This window comes from Macrobrachium nipponense, chromosome 33 (assembly GCF_015104395.2).
Source record: "Macrobrachium nipponense isolate FS-2020 chromosome 33, ASM1510439v2, whole genome shotgun sequence".
Taxonomy (NCBI): domain Eukaryota; kingdom Metazoa; phylum Arthropoda; class Malacostraca; order Decapoda; family Palaemonidae; genus Macrobrachium; species Macrobrachium nipponense.
In genome coordinates, this window is record NC_087219.1 from 1,110,727 (window position 1) to 1,128,079 (window position 17,353).

The 17,353-nt window shown below is 47.5% G+C and overlaps 1 protein-coding gene across 3 annotated transcripts in view; it reads left to right on the plus strand.

Moving 5' to 3' along the window:
- Nucleotides 1–17,353, plus strand: part of LOC135202921 (TBC1 domain family member 15-like) — a 114,269-nt gene that overhangs the window by 49,814 nt on the left and 47,102 nt on the right. For all 3 annotated transcript variants that reach the window (XM_064232381.1, XM_064232382.1, XM_064232380.1), the window contains exons 3-5: nt 67–178; nt 360–436; nt 2,541–2,665. In XM_064232381.1, coding sequence (XP_064088451.1) covers nt 67–178; nt 360–436; nt 2,541–2,665 — 314 coding nt within the window. The remainder of the gene's footprint in view (nt 1–66; nt 179–359; nt 437–2,540; nt 2,666–17,353) is intronic.

Below are 17,353 nucleotides of genomic sequence, written 5' to 3' on the forward strand. Positions count from 1 at the left end.
TTGTATTTTATATAAATCAATGAAATGTACTGACACATACTAAAATAATACTGTATCTCTTGTTAGCGTCATGGTGTTGTCGTGGAATGGAGGTGCTCAGACGATGAATGCTCTGCAGAGAGTGAGTGGGCAGTGATTAATACAGCTGCTGTCACTTTTACACATCATAATATCTCAGGCAAGTGATGTCATTTTTGATCTGTTGAATACATTTCTTTGGTAGAGGAAAATTGAGAATAATCTTGTTTGACTTGCAGGTAATTCTTAATATCTCAGATTAAATAGTTATGTTGAAATTATCCAATGTATAGATAGTTTGTGTAGAGAATTGGCTAAAAGTTATTTCCTGTGATTTCCAGATTCTGTTGAAATATCAACCCCTCGTCGGTATGTCCGGCCGATCTGCATAGAACTGATTGATCTTCGTAGTTATAGGGTAAGTAAGGTGTTTTTTCCAGTTTTGTATCTGTGATCGCTAGGATGTCTTTTTAGTAGTGTAGCATTTGCATAAACCAAACTTCAGTAAGGGAAAGTTGAAGATGAAGTTGTGGTGCTATTGCTAACAAGTAATTTGGCACTGACTTAGTTGGAGTTGGCAGTCACTGATATCTTAATGTAGACCAGTTATGATTAATGCATTTGATGATACAGTGGTCCCCCTGTACCAGACCCCCCCCACCTGTGAATAGTTAGAACCCGCGTATGTTTGGAACCCCTATAAAAACGGTAAAAACGGCCTATTTTGTTAGTTAAAACTCAAGAAAAACCCACTAAAAATTTTCATACTTGGTTTTTTTTAATAGTTTTATCACCAAAAAGTGCATTTTATGATGAACTTGATAAAAAAACAGGAATTTGTGGATATTTCTCATAGAATAATACCCCGAATGTGTGAATTTTCCGTGAATAATGTGGGGAAACATTCCCGAGAGAAATCCGCGAATGTGTTAGTCCGCAAATCCGGAGAACGTGAATAAGGGGGTCCACTGTATACATATAAAGATTCATGGCCTGTTAGACACACGCCATTTCAATAGGGCATACTCAGGAAAATGTTTTAGTATATTTAAGCCTTTGATATTTGAAGCAAGCTAGTAGTACAATACAAGACATTACTAGACATTTTAAGTATAGCAGGAAACCTCGCAATAGTATGCTTAGCTCATAGGGTATTATTGTTGTCAGTGCATCTTATTCTCATGTGTTGCACAGTAGGCATTATGTCAGGTTCTTTGCAGCATCCCTTTGGCCCCTGGCTGCATCCCCTTTCATTCCTATAGTATTTTATATTTTTTTCAATTTCATTTTCAGCACTGAATGACTTGAATGACCTCATAAGTCCCAGCACTTGGTGTATGGCCTAAATTCTATATTGTATTCTATTCTTTTCTCCTTAGGCATAGGGAAAAACATAATTGTATATAAGGTAGAAAGCAAACCAGCAGCACACCTTGACAAGGTGTTCTTGGCTACTGAGCACGCCTGCCACATGTGAATGTACCCATGCCTCCTGCTTCATAGGATCATGTTTCTCTGCATCCTTAATGTTACGTTTTACTATTTTAGTGTTTCAATTATGGGTATGTCTCTCTCTTCTCAAGTTTCAAACTGGTTATTGATAGGAGTATGGTGAGGCATTTTTAGGTGTGATGAAAGATGAACTAGTACTGATGATTGTCACTGGTAATTCAGTCATGATTATTCCTTTTACATTGCTGTTAATAATAATAATAACAACAATAAAATAATAATAATAAATAATAATAATAATATAATAATAATAATAATAATAATAATAATAATAATAATAATGTAATAGTAATAGTAATCGTAGTTAATAATAAGTAAGTAATAATAATAATAATAAGAATAATAATAGTCATAGTAATAATAATAATAATAATAGTAATAGTAAAATAATAATAGTAAAATAGTAAATAAGTAATAAATAGTAAAATAATAAAAGTAATAGTAATAAATAATAAGTAATAGTAATAGAATAGTATAAGTATAAAATAAGTAAATAGTAATAAATAATAATAATAGTAATAATAAAATAATAAGTAAGTAATAATAATGATAATAATAATGCTTAAATAAAAAATGATACAGTGGAGTTGGGTAGGTTACAGACCATCTGGTGTCAAATTTGCTTATAGTAGTAGGTGATGTGGTAAGTTGTGATATAGAGCCTGGGGTGAATTTTGGAGCATTAAAAAAAAAGGGAAGTCTTACATGCTGTAGAATACAATATGTATTTGCTTTTTCAAAGGTCACTGAATTCTCATGAAAAATTAATCCATTCATTTGAGAGACTTTGAGGATACATTGCATTGCTAGAGTCTTTGGAGTCTTGAGTAGGGGTAGATTGACTTGGTTATTCACCCTTTGATAGCGTTTGATCAACACTGAGAAGCTTTGCTTATTTTGGTTTCAGCTAGTTGCAAAGGGGACTGTAGTTTTTATCTACAAGAGAAGTTTAGTTTTTCTGTTTGTTATATAACTACTTCAAAAGTTGGTAATTTTTATTTTTTCTACAGATTGGTGACAATACATCATTAGTTCTTATCCAGCGAGATGGAACCACGCATCCAGCACTGGCTTTTCACAGTGGGTCTGTGCACTGCTTTGTAGATGTCCTGCTGAGATATGTTGATGTGAAGAAGTAAGTCTTTTGACCTGTGATTTGTTTTTCTTGAAAATGGACATACATTTGAACAGTAGAACGGAAAGGTCAGTTAACTAAAATAGAATAGTATTTAAATGTCAAAATGGAATGAAGGCTGTTTTTAGTTGGAAACACAGGGATGAGTAAAGGTAGGTGTGTTTGAATATACCATTTGGGCAAGGAAATTCAGTATATCCATAGTTGGAAGGCAGTTTTGCAGTGGCCAAGGCATAACTTATGGATACGTTATTGGGTTTTGCAAGTGACTCAGCATTTTCTTCAGGGTGTGAGTAATGTTGCAGCTGTTTCCTGCCTTGTAGTGGTTTTGCTGTTGTGGGGTAACGAGAGATAGAGATAAGCACACTTTAAACTTTTACTTTGTGTTTATGAATATATGTACTGTATATACATACAGCACTAACATTCACATACAGGCACTTACTTTATAACTAATGCTAAACTTAACCAAATTATCCCTCAAATTTAGCAGTGTTGAATGAGTAATGTAAGAACATGGCTGTTTACATAATAATGCTACCTTTACAAAATCACAATTGGAGTAGTACTTAACATTTCATAGGTTAATGCTAACATAACATTTAGCTTTTACCATTCACACATTTCCACAATCTTGATGCTCAAAATTGATGATGGTAGGTTAGGGGAGAATCGCTGAAACATGCCTCGTACAAATGACTTGATAGTAGTACTCATAAAATCTTCTGCTGGCTTCAGTCTGTCCAGAAGACAAGATACTGCTGACTCTGAATGGTTTGTATTTAACAAGAAATCACAAGATTCAACTGAAGTGCCACAGAGGGCACAGTATGCATTCCACAGACCTGGAAAAGAAGAGAAATAGTTTAAAATGACAATGACATTCAGAACCTAGAAAGAAAACAAAAAAGCTATTGCAGGCAGTCTCCGCGTTATGACGGGTTTGGCTTACGACATTCCGAGGTTAAGGCGCTTTTCAATTATATTCATCAGAAATTATTTCCAGGGTTACGACGCATACAATGCTGATCTGGCAGAAGAAATTTGACACCAAAAATGCAAAATAATCAATATTTGAAGGTTGTTTTTGATAAAAAAAAAATGCAATAAGAATGCAGTTTACATAGATTTTAATGCACCCAAAGCATTAAAAGTAAAGTTTTCTTAGGATTTTTGACGATGTTCCAGCTTACGACGATTTTCGGCTTACAACGCGTCTCAAGAATGGAACCCCCGGCGTAACCCGGGGACTGCCTGTACAGGTATCTTTGGGGGCTATCAAACGTTTTAGGAATTGAAGAAATAGTGAATTTGTTGTAATGATGTAGAAGGTGGTGGTGGGTGGTGGTTTGGTAATTTTACTTTAATCGGAATAGATATTAATTGTAATATTATTAGTGATGGCAGTGATACTATTTACAGAAAAAACTATGGTTAACAATAACTCTTTTAAATTTAAGAGTTCAGTGGGTAGGTGAACCAGATTATACTGTATTCAAAGTTATATAATTTGCAATATGCTTTTTTTCATAAGCTTCATAATTGGACTTTTGTCATATTACTACGTATTCTAAGTTGTAATCGGATCACTAAGTCACATTTTTGTGTGGCTTTTGTAGCGGTGAGGCCAGGTGCCACGGCCTCAGACGATGTGACTACTCTTAAAGTAAAAGTTACCTAACACCGTTGTTTTTTGCCGAGCAAACGCTCTAACTTTTTTATTTCCTTTTCTTGTTATTTCCTATGTTTTTGTACCTGCCCTACTTGTCAGAACGTAAGAATTCACAATTCAATATTTACCGTAAACTACTAACCGAGCAGTAGTTTTCCCAGATGTAATTTTTTCCCGTATCTCACCATATTCTGCAACTATTTGAAAATGGCTTGGTCTTGTTAGTTAGGAGTTACTGAGTAGGAAAGACCCTCTCTCCTTCACCCCTCTATAACCCCTAATGCTAATAAATTGGTCCGTCAGCTGCTAAGCACTTACGTGGGATTCCACACCAGTAAAAAGTACTTACGGACAGCAGACAGACAGATCAAACTACTGTTTGTTCCGATACGGTATACAAACCCTTGGTCCTTTACAATAGGAAGGTACTTAGCGGCAGCTGAAGTGGTCGTAAGCTTTTTGAACAAGGGGTTTGGTAGTTAACTACTTGTCCGGCAGTTAGCAGTACGCTCGACTGTGAGGCAAGGAGTAACTTTGCTTTCGGCCGCGCTCGTGGATGGAGGTGCTGCTCTTCGTCTTTCTGCCCGCTTCTGTCGTATGCTTTGTTTTCTTCACTGCATGAAGACTTTCTCACTTTTTCTTTTATTTGTGTGTGTTGCAAGTACAAAAGTAAGTGCGTGTCTGTTTTACTTTTCATTTTTATTATGGAAATTACTCAACAAGAGCCGGAGAAGCCCCCCCCCATCAACTGTAGACTATGCCCGGGTATTGGGGGCCGTAAGTGTGGGGCTTTCCGCTCTTATATGGAGGTAGATCCTCATGACTTTTGTGCTTGGTGTCGAGGGCGTGAAGGTGCTGTGGAAGCGCTTAGGGGGGAGGAAGAAGCCACGGAAGCCGGCTAAGGAGTCGTCAGAGGACTCCCCGGCTACGCCCTTGGTCACTGATTTGTCTTCCTCCTTTCTCCCTCCGGCTCAGCTCCCTCGTATGGCTCCTTCCCCTTCGGGGGAGGTTTCTCGTGCTCTCTCCTCCCTCGATCATTCGAACGTAGAGGAGGGGGCGAGATACCCCGACATCCAGTTGTCCTTGGGGTCATCCGTTCGCTTGGTCTGGGAACTATCCCCCCCCGGACAAGGGGGACCCCCCCCCCCCACTGATCTACCCGATTTTTCCTCCCTCAGACTTGCTGACCACGGGCGACGATCTCGGTAGGGCCTGGTACTTGCTGGGGCTGCAAAGGACACCGACGGTCCAGGGGCTGCTTAGTCATCTGGCGCGAGGGGCTACGCTGGTTACGCACGGGCCTACCACCACGACTATCATGACGGTATCCACGCCGGGCGACACTGCTCCGCCTCACCTGGTGTATACGCAGCACGTAGACACGGTTACCCTGACAGCAGCTGTGCAGGCTCTGCTGCCGGAGGTTTCCTTGCCTGTTGCTAAGCTGCCTCCTGGTTTCCCCGCTCCTGCCACAGCTCTGGACTTCCGGTGTTCCGAGAGCTCACCGCTAGACATACCTCCTGTGCAGAGGATGCTGCTGGTTCCTGCCCCGCCTCCTGTTTCTGATTTCGTTGCCGCTCCAGCCTTGGTACCAGTTCCTGCCGCCATCGTTCCTGCTTGTGGTGTTGCTGCTCCCACCCCAGGTTCTTCCGGACAGGTGCAGTCGGGCCCTGTTGCTTCGGCAACTGCCCCGCCTCCGTCCTGGATGGAAAATCTGACGGTGGTGCTGAGGAAGCTGACGAAGAGGAAGAGGAGGAAGGTGTGTCTTTGTCTTTGTCTTCATCGTCTTCGTTGTCGTTGCCTGCCGCCGCTCCCCCTTCAACTTCTAAGGCCCCCAAGCCGAAGAAGAAGAAGGCTGCCCCCTCCCCCCCAAGAAGTCTCTAAGGGCCCGTCCTGCTCCTGTGGGACGGTTGGGACTTCCGTCGGTCCTCCTGTTCCTTCGGGAAAGGGGCCCGTCTCCTCTTCTGGAAGGAAAGACGGGGACCGGAGGAGTGTCGGCTAGCACCGGCACTTCCTCACCTGGCGCCAAAGGTTCTGCCTCGACGCCAGGTACCGTCTCGGCCTCTTGTTCGCGAGAGTCACCGAGTGTTCGCTCACCTGCGGGTGACCAGACAGCCAAGACCCAGGCATCAGAGTTCTCTCGGCGCCAGGATCCAGGCACGGGACAGAAGACTTGAGTTAGTTGCTCAGGCGACTCTCACCAGACCAGCGATCGCTCACGTGGTGACGCGCTGGTACCCAGGGTTGACGCAGTCCCAGACTGCTCGCAGGCTGAGGCAAGGAAGCGGTCCCCTCGGTCGCCTGAACCAGCTTCGGCTGGTCCAGGCGGCGTGACGCGCCGTGAGGATAGGCCTCGCTGCTACCGCGACAGTGGACTCTGCAGGTCCCCCGACCGCCGCTCCTACCAGGACCAGGCGGAGAGGGGAACCAGCAGCAGTTCTTCTGACGCTCGAGACCGTCGCTGTTGTTCTCGGTCCAGCCGTTCGACCAGGCCTGCAGACTGATCGCCACCCCGGGTTGATGGTCGCCTGCAGCCCCCTCAGCACACTGGCTCTGCCGGTGGGCGCGGGGGGAGTGTCAGTTCTGCCTCTCTGATCCCTTCAACTTCCTCGGGCCTTACCGGGAAGAGCGAGGTGATCAGTAGCGATCACGAAGGGCGCTCCCCTCGTGATCCCGCCACGACGCCCAACAAACCTGGCACGGTCCTCGGACCAACCAGGTCATACGCGCAAGTGGTAGGAGGAGACCAGGAGGGGTCTGTCGTGGATCCTCCTGTAGAAGGAAGAGGTTCTCGGGAGGCATTCTCATTGGAAGGGCTTGATGGTCCGTTTCCACACCGGATGCAGTCACTCCCGAGATCCAGAGGTCGTTCGCGGAGGTAATTGCGCTGATCCGTCAGCACAACGACCTCGGAGAAGGATTGCTGCTCCCACCTACCGAACCCACATTGGGCTTGGAGGCATTCTGGGGACCTAAGAAGGAACCCAGGACGGCGGTGGGTCTGCCGCGATCAGCTTTGGATGACAGCGTGCTGGGCCAGGTGGACGCTCTCGTCTCCTGACAGGAGGGTTTGCTTCGGTCCAGTAGGTCCGCTAAGCTCCTTCTTCCACCTCTACCTCGACAGAGGCGCTTTTACGTCCCTTCGGAGGACCCTCTGCCGCCCAAACAGGTTAACCCGGTGCTAGCCAGGCTAACTCCGGGGGTGTCTCTGCCGCAGCTCCTGTCGGAGAACCTCTGGTTCTCGCAGCAGGAGGCACTTGCCTTGGAGTATACCGCAATGGCAGCCTTCCAAGCAGTCTCATGGCTCGACCTGTGGTCCCTCACAGTGTCGAAAACCGCGGCCTCCTTAGGGAACATTCCTCCTGAAGGAGACCTGGCTTTCGTGAGACTGTGCCAGTCTGGGGGTAGGGCTATTGCCTACCTGGCCCACCAGACGGCTAACCTGTGGGCCAACGTGGTTCTCCAGCGTAGAGACGCTGTTCTCACCCGAGTGACCAGGGCGTGAGGCGGCTATGGGTCTTCGCAACGGACCGGTGCGGAGCTGTTCCTCTCTCTTCCCAGGAGAGGTGGTGGACGCTGCGGTGGAAAGACGGCGCACTGACGACAGTGACTGTCTAGTACACCAGGCAGTCTCGAAGGCGTCTGGGCAGCCTCGAGTTACTGCGGCCAAACCTAAGAGTTTGGTTAGCGCTTTCTCTGCGGCCAAGACAATCGTATCGTCGAAGCCCGAAGGAAAGGCGCTGCCTTCAACTTCTTCTAGGGGTGACCGTTTCCAGCCCTTCTCCCAGCCCTCCTTCTCATGAGGGGGCCCAGGTAAGAAGAAGTCTAAGAGAGGTGGGAAATGCTAGGGACGGCGTTCCCCCTCACCTGCTGCCGGAAGTGGGGGGTTGCCTGGCGAGCCATTGGGCAACATGGCAGCGCTACGGTGCGGAGACCTGGATAGTAAACGTCCTTCGGGAGGGATATTTACTACCCTTCGAGTCTCTGCCACCCCTCACCTCCAACCCAGTCCATCTCCAAACCTACGTTCCTGGTTCGACCAAGGACGTGATGCTTCGGTAGGAAGTAAAGCCATGCTGAGCAAATGAGCTGTGGAGATCGTTCAGGATCAGTCGCCGGGCTTCTACAGCCGCCTCTTCCTTGTGGAGAAGTCTACGGGGGCTGGCGCCCGGTGATTGATCTCTCTCCCTTGAACCGATTCGTTCGCCAGACTCGGTTCACGATGGAAACAGCACGGTCGGTGCTCGATTCCATCAGGGAGAACGACTTCATGCTTTCTGTAGATTTGAAGGATGCGTATTTCCAGATACCTGTCCATCAATCCTCCAGGAAGTACCTCCGCTTCATCCTCGACGGGATGGCGTACCAGTTCAGGGCACTTTGTTTCGGTCTCTCAACCGCCCCACAGGTGTTCATTTGAGTGTTCATGCTGATGTCTGCTTGGGCCCACTCGGTAGGGATACGTCTCTCGACGATTGGTTAGTCCTGGGGAGCCCGCAGTTGCTGCAGGACAGAGATCGACTCCTCGAATTCTGCCGCGATCTGGGAATCGTGGTGAATCACGAGAAGTCAAGAGTTCGAACCCAAGCAGAGGATGAAGTACCTGGGCATGCTGATTGACACGGCAGCAGGGCGAGGCTTCCCCGCAGATTCGCGGATCAGCAGATTCAGGGAGGCAGTAAGACAGTTCCTGTCTCGACAGGAACAGGCAGCTCAGCAGTGGCAAGTCGTGATTGGCCTCCTGTCTTCTCTCGAGAAGCTAGTCCCTCACGGGCGTCTTCACCTGCGGTCTCTTCAGTGGAGACTAAAGGAGTGTTGGTCACAGGCAAGGGACCCTCCCTTCTTCCCTGTGTCCCTCACGGAGGAGGTGAGGCAGGACCTAGCCTGGTGGCTGGACGACAGGAACCTCGTAAGAGGAGTGCCTCTTCGCACTCCCCCCCTGGAGATGCTTCTCTTCTCGGACACATTGACCGAGTGATGGGGCGCACACCTGGAGGAGTTGCTGACTGCAGGTGTGTGGGACCATCGCGACAAGCACCTTCACATCAACGTCCTGGAGCTCAAGGCAGTGTTCCTCGCTCTCCAAGAGTTCCGGGACCGTCTGGTGGGACACTCGGTGGTGTTGATGTGCGACAACACCACAGTAGTGGCATACGTCAACAAGCAAGGGGGTCTAGTGTCCCTCCCGTTGCACCAGTTGACGCTGCAGGTGCACTAGTGGACCGCGGCACACTCAATAAGAGTTGTCGGCTCGCTACATTCCAGGCAAGAGGAATGTGGTAGCCGACAAGCTCAGTCGTCAGGATCAGGTGATAGGAACCGAGTGTTCCCTTCACCCAGACGTGGCAGAAAGGCTGTTCAACCTGTGGGGGCGTCCAGTCATGGATCTGTTTGCCACCCGGCAGAACAGAAAACTCCAGGTTTTCTACTCGATCGTGCCGGACCCATGGGCAGCCGCAGAGGACGCCCTTCAGCATCCGTGGGACAACCTCTTCGTGTACGCCTTTCCCCCGTTCTGTCTGATTCGCAAAGTGATCAGCAGGGCGCTGATCAATGCGAACCTTCGGATGATCCTGGTGGCGCCCAAACGACCTCAAGTCGTTTGGTATCTGGGCCTGCTGGCTCTGCTTGCTGGAGAGCTGAGAGAGGTTCCCCCCTGGCACAACCTTCTGTGCCAGCCACACGTGGAATAGTACCACCGATCCGTCGAGTCCCTGTGTCTTCATGGCTGGCTTCTATCCACCATCTCTTGTGAGCGAGAGGCTTTTCTCGCAGCGCAGCGACAGAGATGGCCGGATACCTTAGACAGTCCTCTGCGGCTGTCTACCAGGTGAAGTGGTCCATCTTCTGTGGTTGGTGTTGTGTACGGGGTCTCTCTCCTCTTAGAGCCTCTCTTCAGCAGGTAGCGGATTTCCTCGTCTTTCTTCGCTGAGAGAAGCTCCTCTCAGTCTCCGCAATTAAGGGCTACAGAGCCACCCTGGCCTTAGTCCTTAAACTGCGAGGTGTGGATATCTCTTCTTTCGAGATCTCCGTCCTGATGAAGAGCTTCGAGAGGTCTTGCCCACCCAGGAAACTCAGGCCCTGGGGGGGGGCGGGATGTGACTCTCATCCTAAGGAGTTTGACTCGCAGAGACTTCGAGCCACTCCAAGAGTCGTCAGACAGGGATCTGACCCTCAAGACCCTCTTCTTGCTGGCTCTGGCATCGACAAAGAGAATAGGCAAACTTCATGGTCTTTCCTTCAACGTTAAGCATTCCAGGGGATGGGGATTCGTGATGCTCGATTTCGTCCCAAACTTCGTAGCGAAGACTCGGAATCCTTCGGTCCCTGACGACTGGTTCGAGTCCTTCACGATCCCCTCCTTGAAGGATTTCGCCGATAATGATGTGGATGAGATGCTGCTTTGTCCTGTGAGGGCGCTACAGCGCTATCTGAAGAGAACTCGGCACCTCAGGCCTGAGTGTCGACGCCTCTTCGTTAGCACCGTGGTTACCAAAAAAGTGTTTCCAAGAACACTTTCTTTCTGGCTGCGTGAGGTGATTAGGAGGGCTTACGAGACAGCTGACAGTGACGACACCTGTACACTTCGTCCAAGAGCCCACGAAGTCAGAGGTATTGGTCCAACCCTTGCGTTCCGCAAGAACTTCTCCCTGGCACAGGTACTGAAGGCAGGGGTTTGGGCCAACCAGACCACCTTCACTTCTTTTTACCTTCGGGATATCACCCACAGGTCCTTGGACACCTTTTCCTTGGGACCCGTGGTGGTTGCTCAACAAGTTGTGTAGTCTACCCAGCACCCGAGCGGACAGAACAGCATCGCATCCTCGTATGAGTGTATGCATGGAAGAGTGAAAGAGAGTGTGACTGGCTTCTCTTCCTCCTTCATTCTTCCCTCTACCTGTGGGTAGAGGGCCACGGTCGTCATTACGCTGAACAGGAGGCCGATGCAGGTAAGCTACACAACCGAGCCCCATTCTATCCCTTTCAGTAGGGATAGAAGTGTTTATCCACCACTCCCCAACAAAGGGGGGAGTGGAAGCCAACAAGAGACAAACCCATTACTTTACTTTGGCTCTTGAAGTAGGAACTAGTTCTTGCTTTTGCTAATTATAAGAGGTATGCTTGCCTCCCTCTTATAATTTGGTCCAGAAGTCTGACCTCTGATCCTGCGGTGCACACCCTGATCAGCTGGGCAGAGGCTAGGATCCCTCCCTCTGCTCTTACGACCAGGGAGGGAATCCAAGATAGGACGAACACCAGTCTGTTCATAAGACTCAGATTCCACCCACCAATAAGTGAGTCTTCCTATTGTAAAGGACCGAGGGTTTGTATACTTTATCGGAACAAATAACAATTTGTCGAAAATTGTATTTTTCCTAACTATACAAACCTTAGGTCCTTTACATGCCACCCCTCACTCTGCGTTTCCTGGGCCTCAAGCAAAGTGACTCCTCGCCTCGCAGTCGAGCGTACCGCTAACTGCTGGACAAGTAGTTAACTACCAAACCCCTTGTTCAAAAAGTTTACGACCGGTTCAGCTGCCGCTAAGTACCTTCCTATTGTAAAGGACCTCAGGTTTGTATGGTTAGGAAAAATACAATTTTCGACAAATTGTTATTTTTTGCTGTAAGATAGGTAGGCTACCTTACTACTGAACTGTGTCATTTACTAGGGAGAGAAAAAGAAAGTTTGCATTTTTTGTCCAAAGTTTTTATGCAGTATGTTTTGTTACAAATACAGGCAGCCCGCGGTTAACAGCGCAGTCGCTCAGCGGCGAATCGGTTTTACGGCTGTCGCCAAAAATATTCATTAAAAAAATAAGGCACTTTAAGGTATTTTTATGGAGAGTTATTACACAGGTATTAGGGTAAAATATATGCCTCTGACGCTGTTCTATGCCGAAAATATGAGTTACATAAGTGCAAATTTAGATATGGATGTGTCGATTTATAAATGTTCATGCTTTTATGTTTAAAATGTGTATAAAAATGTATTACGTATAGGGTATTTTTGATACGAAGGCAGCTTTTGAAACTCCCCTACTCGTTATCAAATGCGATGTTTTTTTATGTTCTTTCTTGTGAGCTGCCACCTGCCGCTCTTCCGAAAATATAGTTTAAAAAGTCCAAATTAACGATTGATGTGTCGATTTTATAAACGTTCATGCTTATATGTTTAAAATGTGTATGAAAATGTATTACATATAGGGTATTTTTATTTCTGTGCAGAAATATGATAAAAAGGCAGCTTTTGAAACTGCCCTTCACGTTATCAAATACGATGTTTTTTCATGTTCGTTCTTGTAAGCTGCCGTCTGCCGCTCCTCCAAAAATATAGAGTTAAAAAGAGTGCAAATTTAGCGATCGACGTGTCGATTTGTAAATGTTAATACTTTTATGTTTAAAATGTGTATAAAAATATATTACGTATAGGGTATTTTAATGTATGACACTTACCTGGCAGGTATATATATAGCTATATTCTCTGTTCCACCTGGCAGAAATTTTCAAAACTCGCGGCAAACGCTAGTAACCTATTAGTAGTTCAGGCAACCACCACCCCGTTACCGTGGCGCTAGCGCTAGGAACCGTTCCCAATTGGGCCAGATTTTCTCTGCCAGCCGAACCGGCAACATTGTTGGTGGTTCCCTGCTAGAATTTTCATTCTCGTTGCTGACTTTTCATGGATTTTTGGTATTGTACTCGGAAACGTTAGCTTGGCATTCGCTTTGGATTGTTCTTTAAAGATGTCTGATTCTGGAAGTATGTTTAGAGTGTGTGTAAAAGAGGGGTGTAAGGTAAGATTGCCGAAAGCTTCGGTCGACCCTCATACCATTTGTAAGAAGTGTAGGGAGAATGTGTGTACTTGGGAGAATAGATGCATTGAATGTGAGAATTTATCAGAGAAGGAATGGAAGATATTTATGAAATATGTTGAGAGACTTGAGAAAGATCGTGTAAGGAGGTCTGTTTCTCGTAGTGAGAAGTCAAGTTCTTCTAGTAAAAGGAGTGAATGTATTTCCTCTCCAGCTCCTTCTAATGTAGAGTTGGTAGTTCCTTCTCCCCAGGTATCTCCTGCGCCCGCTGCTTTATCGGAGGAGGCGAACGATACAAATATTGTGAAGGTGTTCGCTGCCCTTGCGTCCATGGGCGACAAATACAGCGACTTACAGATAGAGTTAGTGCTTTCGATGTCAGTGAAAGTGTAGTGGAGGGGCGTCTGATCGTCTCTCTCGTGCTCCTAGACCTGACCGACCTCTGTCAAGCTCCCAGACCCAAGGGAGAAGGCATGTCGACAGTCGAAGGGAGGCGAGAGAGGTTTTGCCGCGGTCAGGCGTCCCTTCGAACAGTCCTGTTGCAAGTTCCCAGGCTGTTGCAGTTCGCCGCAGAAAAGGCGTAACTGGGAAGTGTGCGTCCTCGGAAGGTTCGACTTCCGAACGAGAACGTCGGTACGCAATGGTGTCTCGCCCCCTCAAGAGGACTTTCAGGACATCAGCGGCTCTCGAGAGACAAGATCGTGAGACTTGGAGTAGTCCTGAGGTGTTGTCATCCTCAGAAGACGGGGACGCAGTTCCGATCAAGAGGAAAAAGTTGTTTCGTGCTAGAGAAGACTCAGGACGCACTGGCGCTATACGTCCTTCTCGGCCTGGTATGGCGATGGGAGAATCTTCTCCGTCTTCTTGTGTATCTTCCCCTCGTTTTTCTCCGTCGGGTAGAGTGCAAGATCGCTCTCCGTTAGGTCGCAGTCCCGCTCGTAATCCTCCTCTTTCGTCGTCTACCATTCAGGAGGATAGTACGAAGGGTTTCTTAAGGGAGATGCAGTCCAAGCTGGCAGTTCTGGTGAAGTCCTGGGATCCGCCTGAGCAAGCATCTTCGAGGCGTAAGGATGATTTCCTTCCCATTAAGTCTTCTAAAACGAAATACAAGGACGCGTTCGCCGAGGACTCAGGGCGCACTAGCGTTAGGAAGGCAAGCGATCGCTTGGTTTTGCAGGACGCAGAACACAGGAAGAAAATGCTTTCGGAGGAAGCAGGACGCAAACATCAGGACGCGGAACTAATTGTGGACGCAGGAAGCAGGCGACAGGAAGCAGGCGTCGCTACGATGGACGCAGGACGCAGGCGGCAGGACATCGAGAGGCGGCAGGACGCAGATTCTTCGGTGGCCGCAGGACGCTATTCCGTCAACGAAGCGTCAACTCGACAATGAGTTCCAAGACATTTCTTCAGCAGAAGAAGAATTGGAATTAATGGAGGGAAAGAATACGGAACCTTCTTCAGATTATAAGGTTCTAACTTCACGTCTTATGGCTATTTTTGAGGGGGAATTTAAACCGACAGCTCCGTTATCCCCCTTATCTCAATTTTCCAAGACTAGGACTCCAAAGAAGTCCTCTTTCCTGAAGATGACGATGTCAATTTCGGCGAAGAAGGCCCTCCAACGGGTGAATGACTGGATGAAGGAGAAGAAAGAAGCGGGAAAATACTCTTTTCTGTTTCCACCAGCTAAGTTAGCTTCTAAATCAGGAGTATGGTACGCTACTGGAGAAAGTCTAGGCCTGGGAGTACCTGCCTCCTCCCAGGGGGACTTCTCCAGTATAGTAGATAGCTCACGCAGACAGGCGTTACAGTCTGCTAAGGTCTGGTGGACGTCTTCAGAATTTGACCATCTTTTTAAAGGGGTTTTTAGGACTTTCGAAGTCTTCAATTTCTTGGATTGGTCTTTGGGAGCACTAGCGAACTCCCTAGAAGAAGAGGACTCGCAGGATTTAGAAACAGCTAAGAGCATTATGTCCTGCATGGACAAGGCTCTGAGAGACGGAACGAATGAACTGGCTTCGTTATTCACAGCAGGAGTACTTAAGAAGAGATCGCTGTTGTGTTCTTTCGCTTCTAAAGGAGTTTCGAACTCTCAGAAGTCGGAGTTGCTGTTCTCTCCTCTGTCGAAACAGCTGTTTCCTTCAGAGGTGATTAGGGATATAGCTCTCTCCCTTTCTCAGAAGGCCACTCAAGATCTTCTCTCGTCTTCAGTTAAGAAGTTCTTACCACCCAAGTTAGTGAAGAAGACTCCAAAGGATAATAGGCCTTCGCAACAGCCCTTTCGAGGAAGAACATTCGCTCGACCCGCCTTTAGGGGTAAGAGAGTTCCCTCTAAAAGAGGAGCCAAGACTCCCTCTAAAGAATGAGAACTCAGTCCTCCAGACGACAGTGGGAGCCAGACTTCAAGGTTTCTGGGAAGTTTGGCAAGATATGAAGGCAGATCCCTGGGCTGTCAACGTAGCTCGGGAAGGGTACAAGATTCCTTTCTTGAAGAGACCTCCTCTCACAACATCTCCGAGAGCCCTCGGGGCAAATTACAACGATTTAGAGAAGAAAGCTGTTCTGTGGGAGCAAGTAGCTTCCATGCTGGAGAAAGGAGCCATAGAGCCTGTTCTGGATCACGAATCTCCGGGATTTTACAACCGTCTGTTCCTGGTTGCAAAGTCCTCGGGAGGTTGGAGGCCAGTTCTGGACGTAAGTCAACTGAATATTTTCGTAGAAAAGACCAAGTTCACCATGGAGACGAACGATTCAGTACTGGCAGCGGTACGTCCAGGGGACTGGATGACGACCCTGGACTTACAAGACGCATACTTCCATATTCCGATGCATCCAGGAAGCAGGAAGTATCTAAGGTTTGTGATTCAGGACAGGGTCTTTCAGTTCAAGGCCCTATGCTTCGGCCTTTGCACAGCCCCTCAAGTTTTCACGAGGATGATGTCCAATGTGGCGAGATGGTTACATTTAAGAGGGATCAGAGTGTCTTTTTATCTGGACGACTGGTTGATAAGATCCCAATCAAGAAGTCAATGTCTGGAGGACTTGAGTCAAACATTGGACTTAGCAAGAGACCTAGGTCTGGTAGTAAATATGGGAAAGTCTCAATTGGATCCCCAGCAACAGATAGTTTATTTGGGGATTCAGATATCGGCAGTGACTTTTCGGGCTTTTCCGTCCCCCGAAAGGCAAGCCCAATGCATTCGGAAGGTGCAGGACTTTCTAAAGAAGGACCGATGCTCAGCAAGAGAGTGGATGAGTCTACTGGGAACACTCTCTTCGCTAGAGAGGTTCATTTCTTTAGGAAGGCTGCACATGAGACCTCTACAGTTTTTCCTGAAGGATTCATGGCCAAGAAAATTACAACCGGATTCCTTCCAGTTTCTAATTCCGGCCGAAGTAAAGGAGGAATTAAAGTGGTGGCTAACTCCAGGCAGGTTAGCAAGAGGGATGTCGCTTCAGCAGAAGAGCCCAGACCTCGTCTTATTTTCCGACGCGTCGGACGTGGGTTGGGGAGCGACATTAGGCCCTCAAGAGGTGTCGGGACTTTGGAGCAAGGAAGAGACAAAGTGGCACATAAACAGGAAGGAACTGATGGCAATTTTCTTGGCTTTGAAGCACTTCAGAGAGTTGATTCGAGACAAGACGGTGCAGGTCAACTCGGACAACACCACGGCGCTGGCATATATCCGGAATCAAGGAGGGACTCATTCCTTTCCCCTTTACAAGCTGGCAAAGGAAGTTCTGCTTTGGGCGGAAGAGGAAAAGGTCGGGGTACTCACCAGGTTTATACAAGGAGAGAAGAATGTGGGTGCGGACCTGTTGAGCAGAAGAGAACAAGTTCTCTCGACGGAGTGGACTTTGCACTTGGAGGTTTGCCAGAGCCTGTGGAGGTTGTGGGGCCGTCCAGTAGTAGATCTGTTTGCGACAGCCAGAACAAAAAGGTTACCAACCTATTGCTCTCCGATCCCAGACCAGGAAGCAGTGGCGGTCGACGCATTCCTGATGGATTGGTCAAACTTAGATCTGTACGCTTTTCCTCCGTTCAAGGTACTGGGGAAAGTGATGAAGAAGTTCAGGGAGAGCCAGGGGACGAGGATGACCTTAATAGCCCCGTTTTGGCCGGCCCAAAGTTGGTTCACAGAGGTACTGGAATGGACAGTGGATACGCCAAGGACTCTTCCGCTAAGAGTAGATTTAC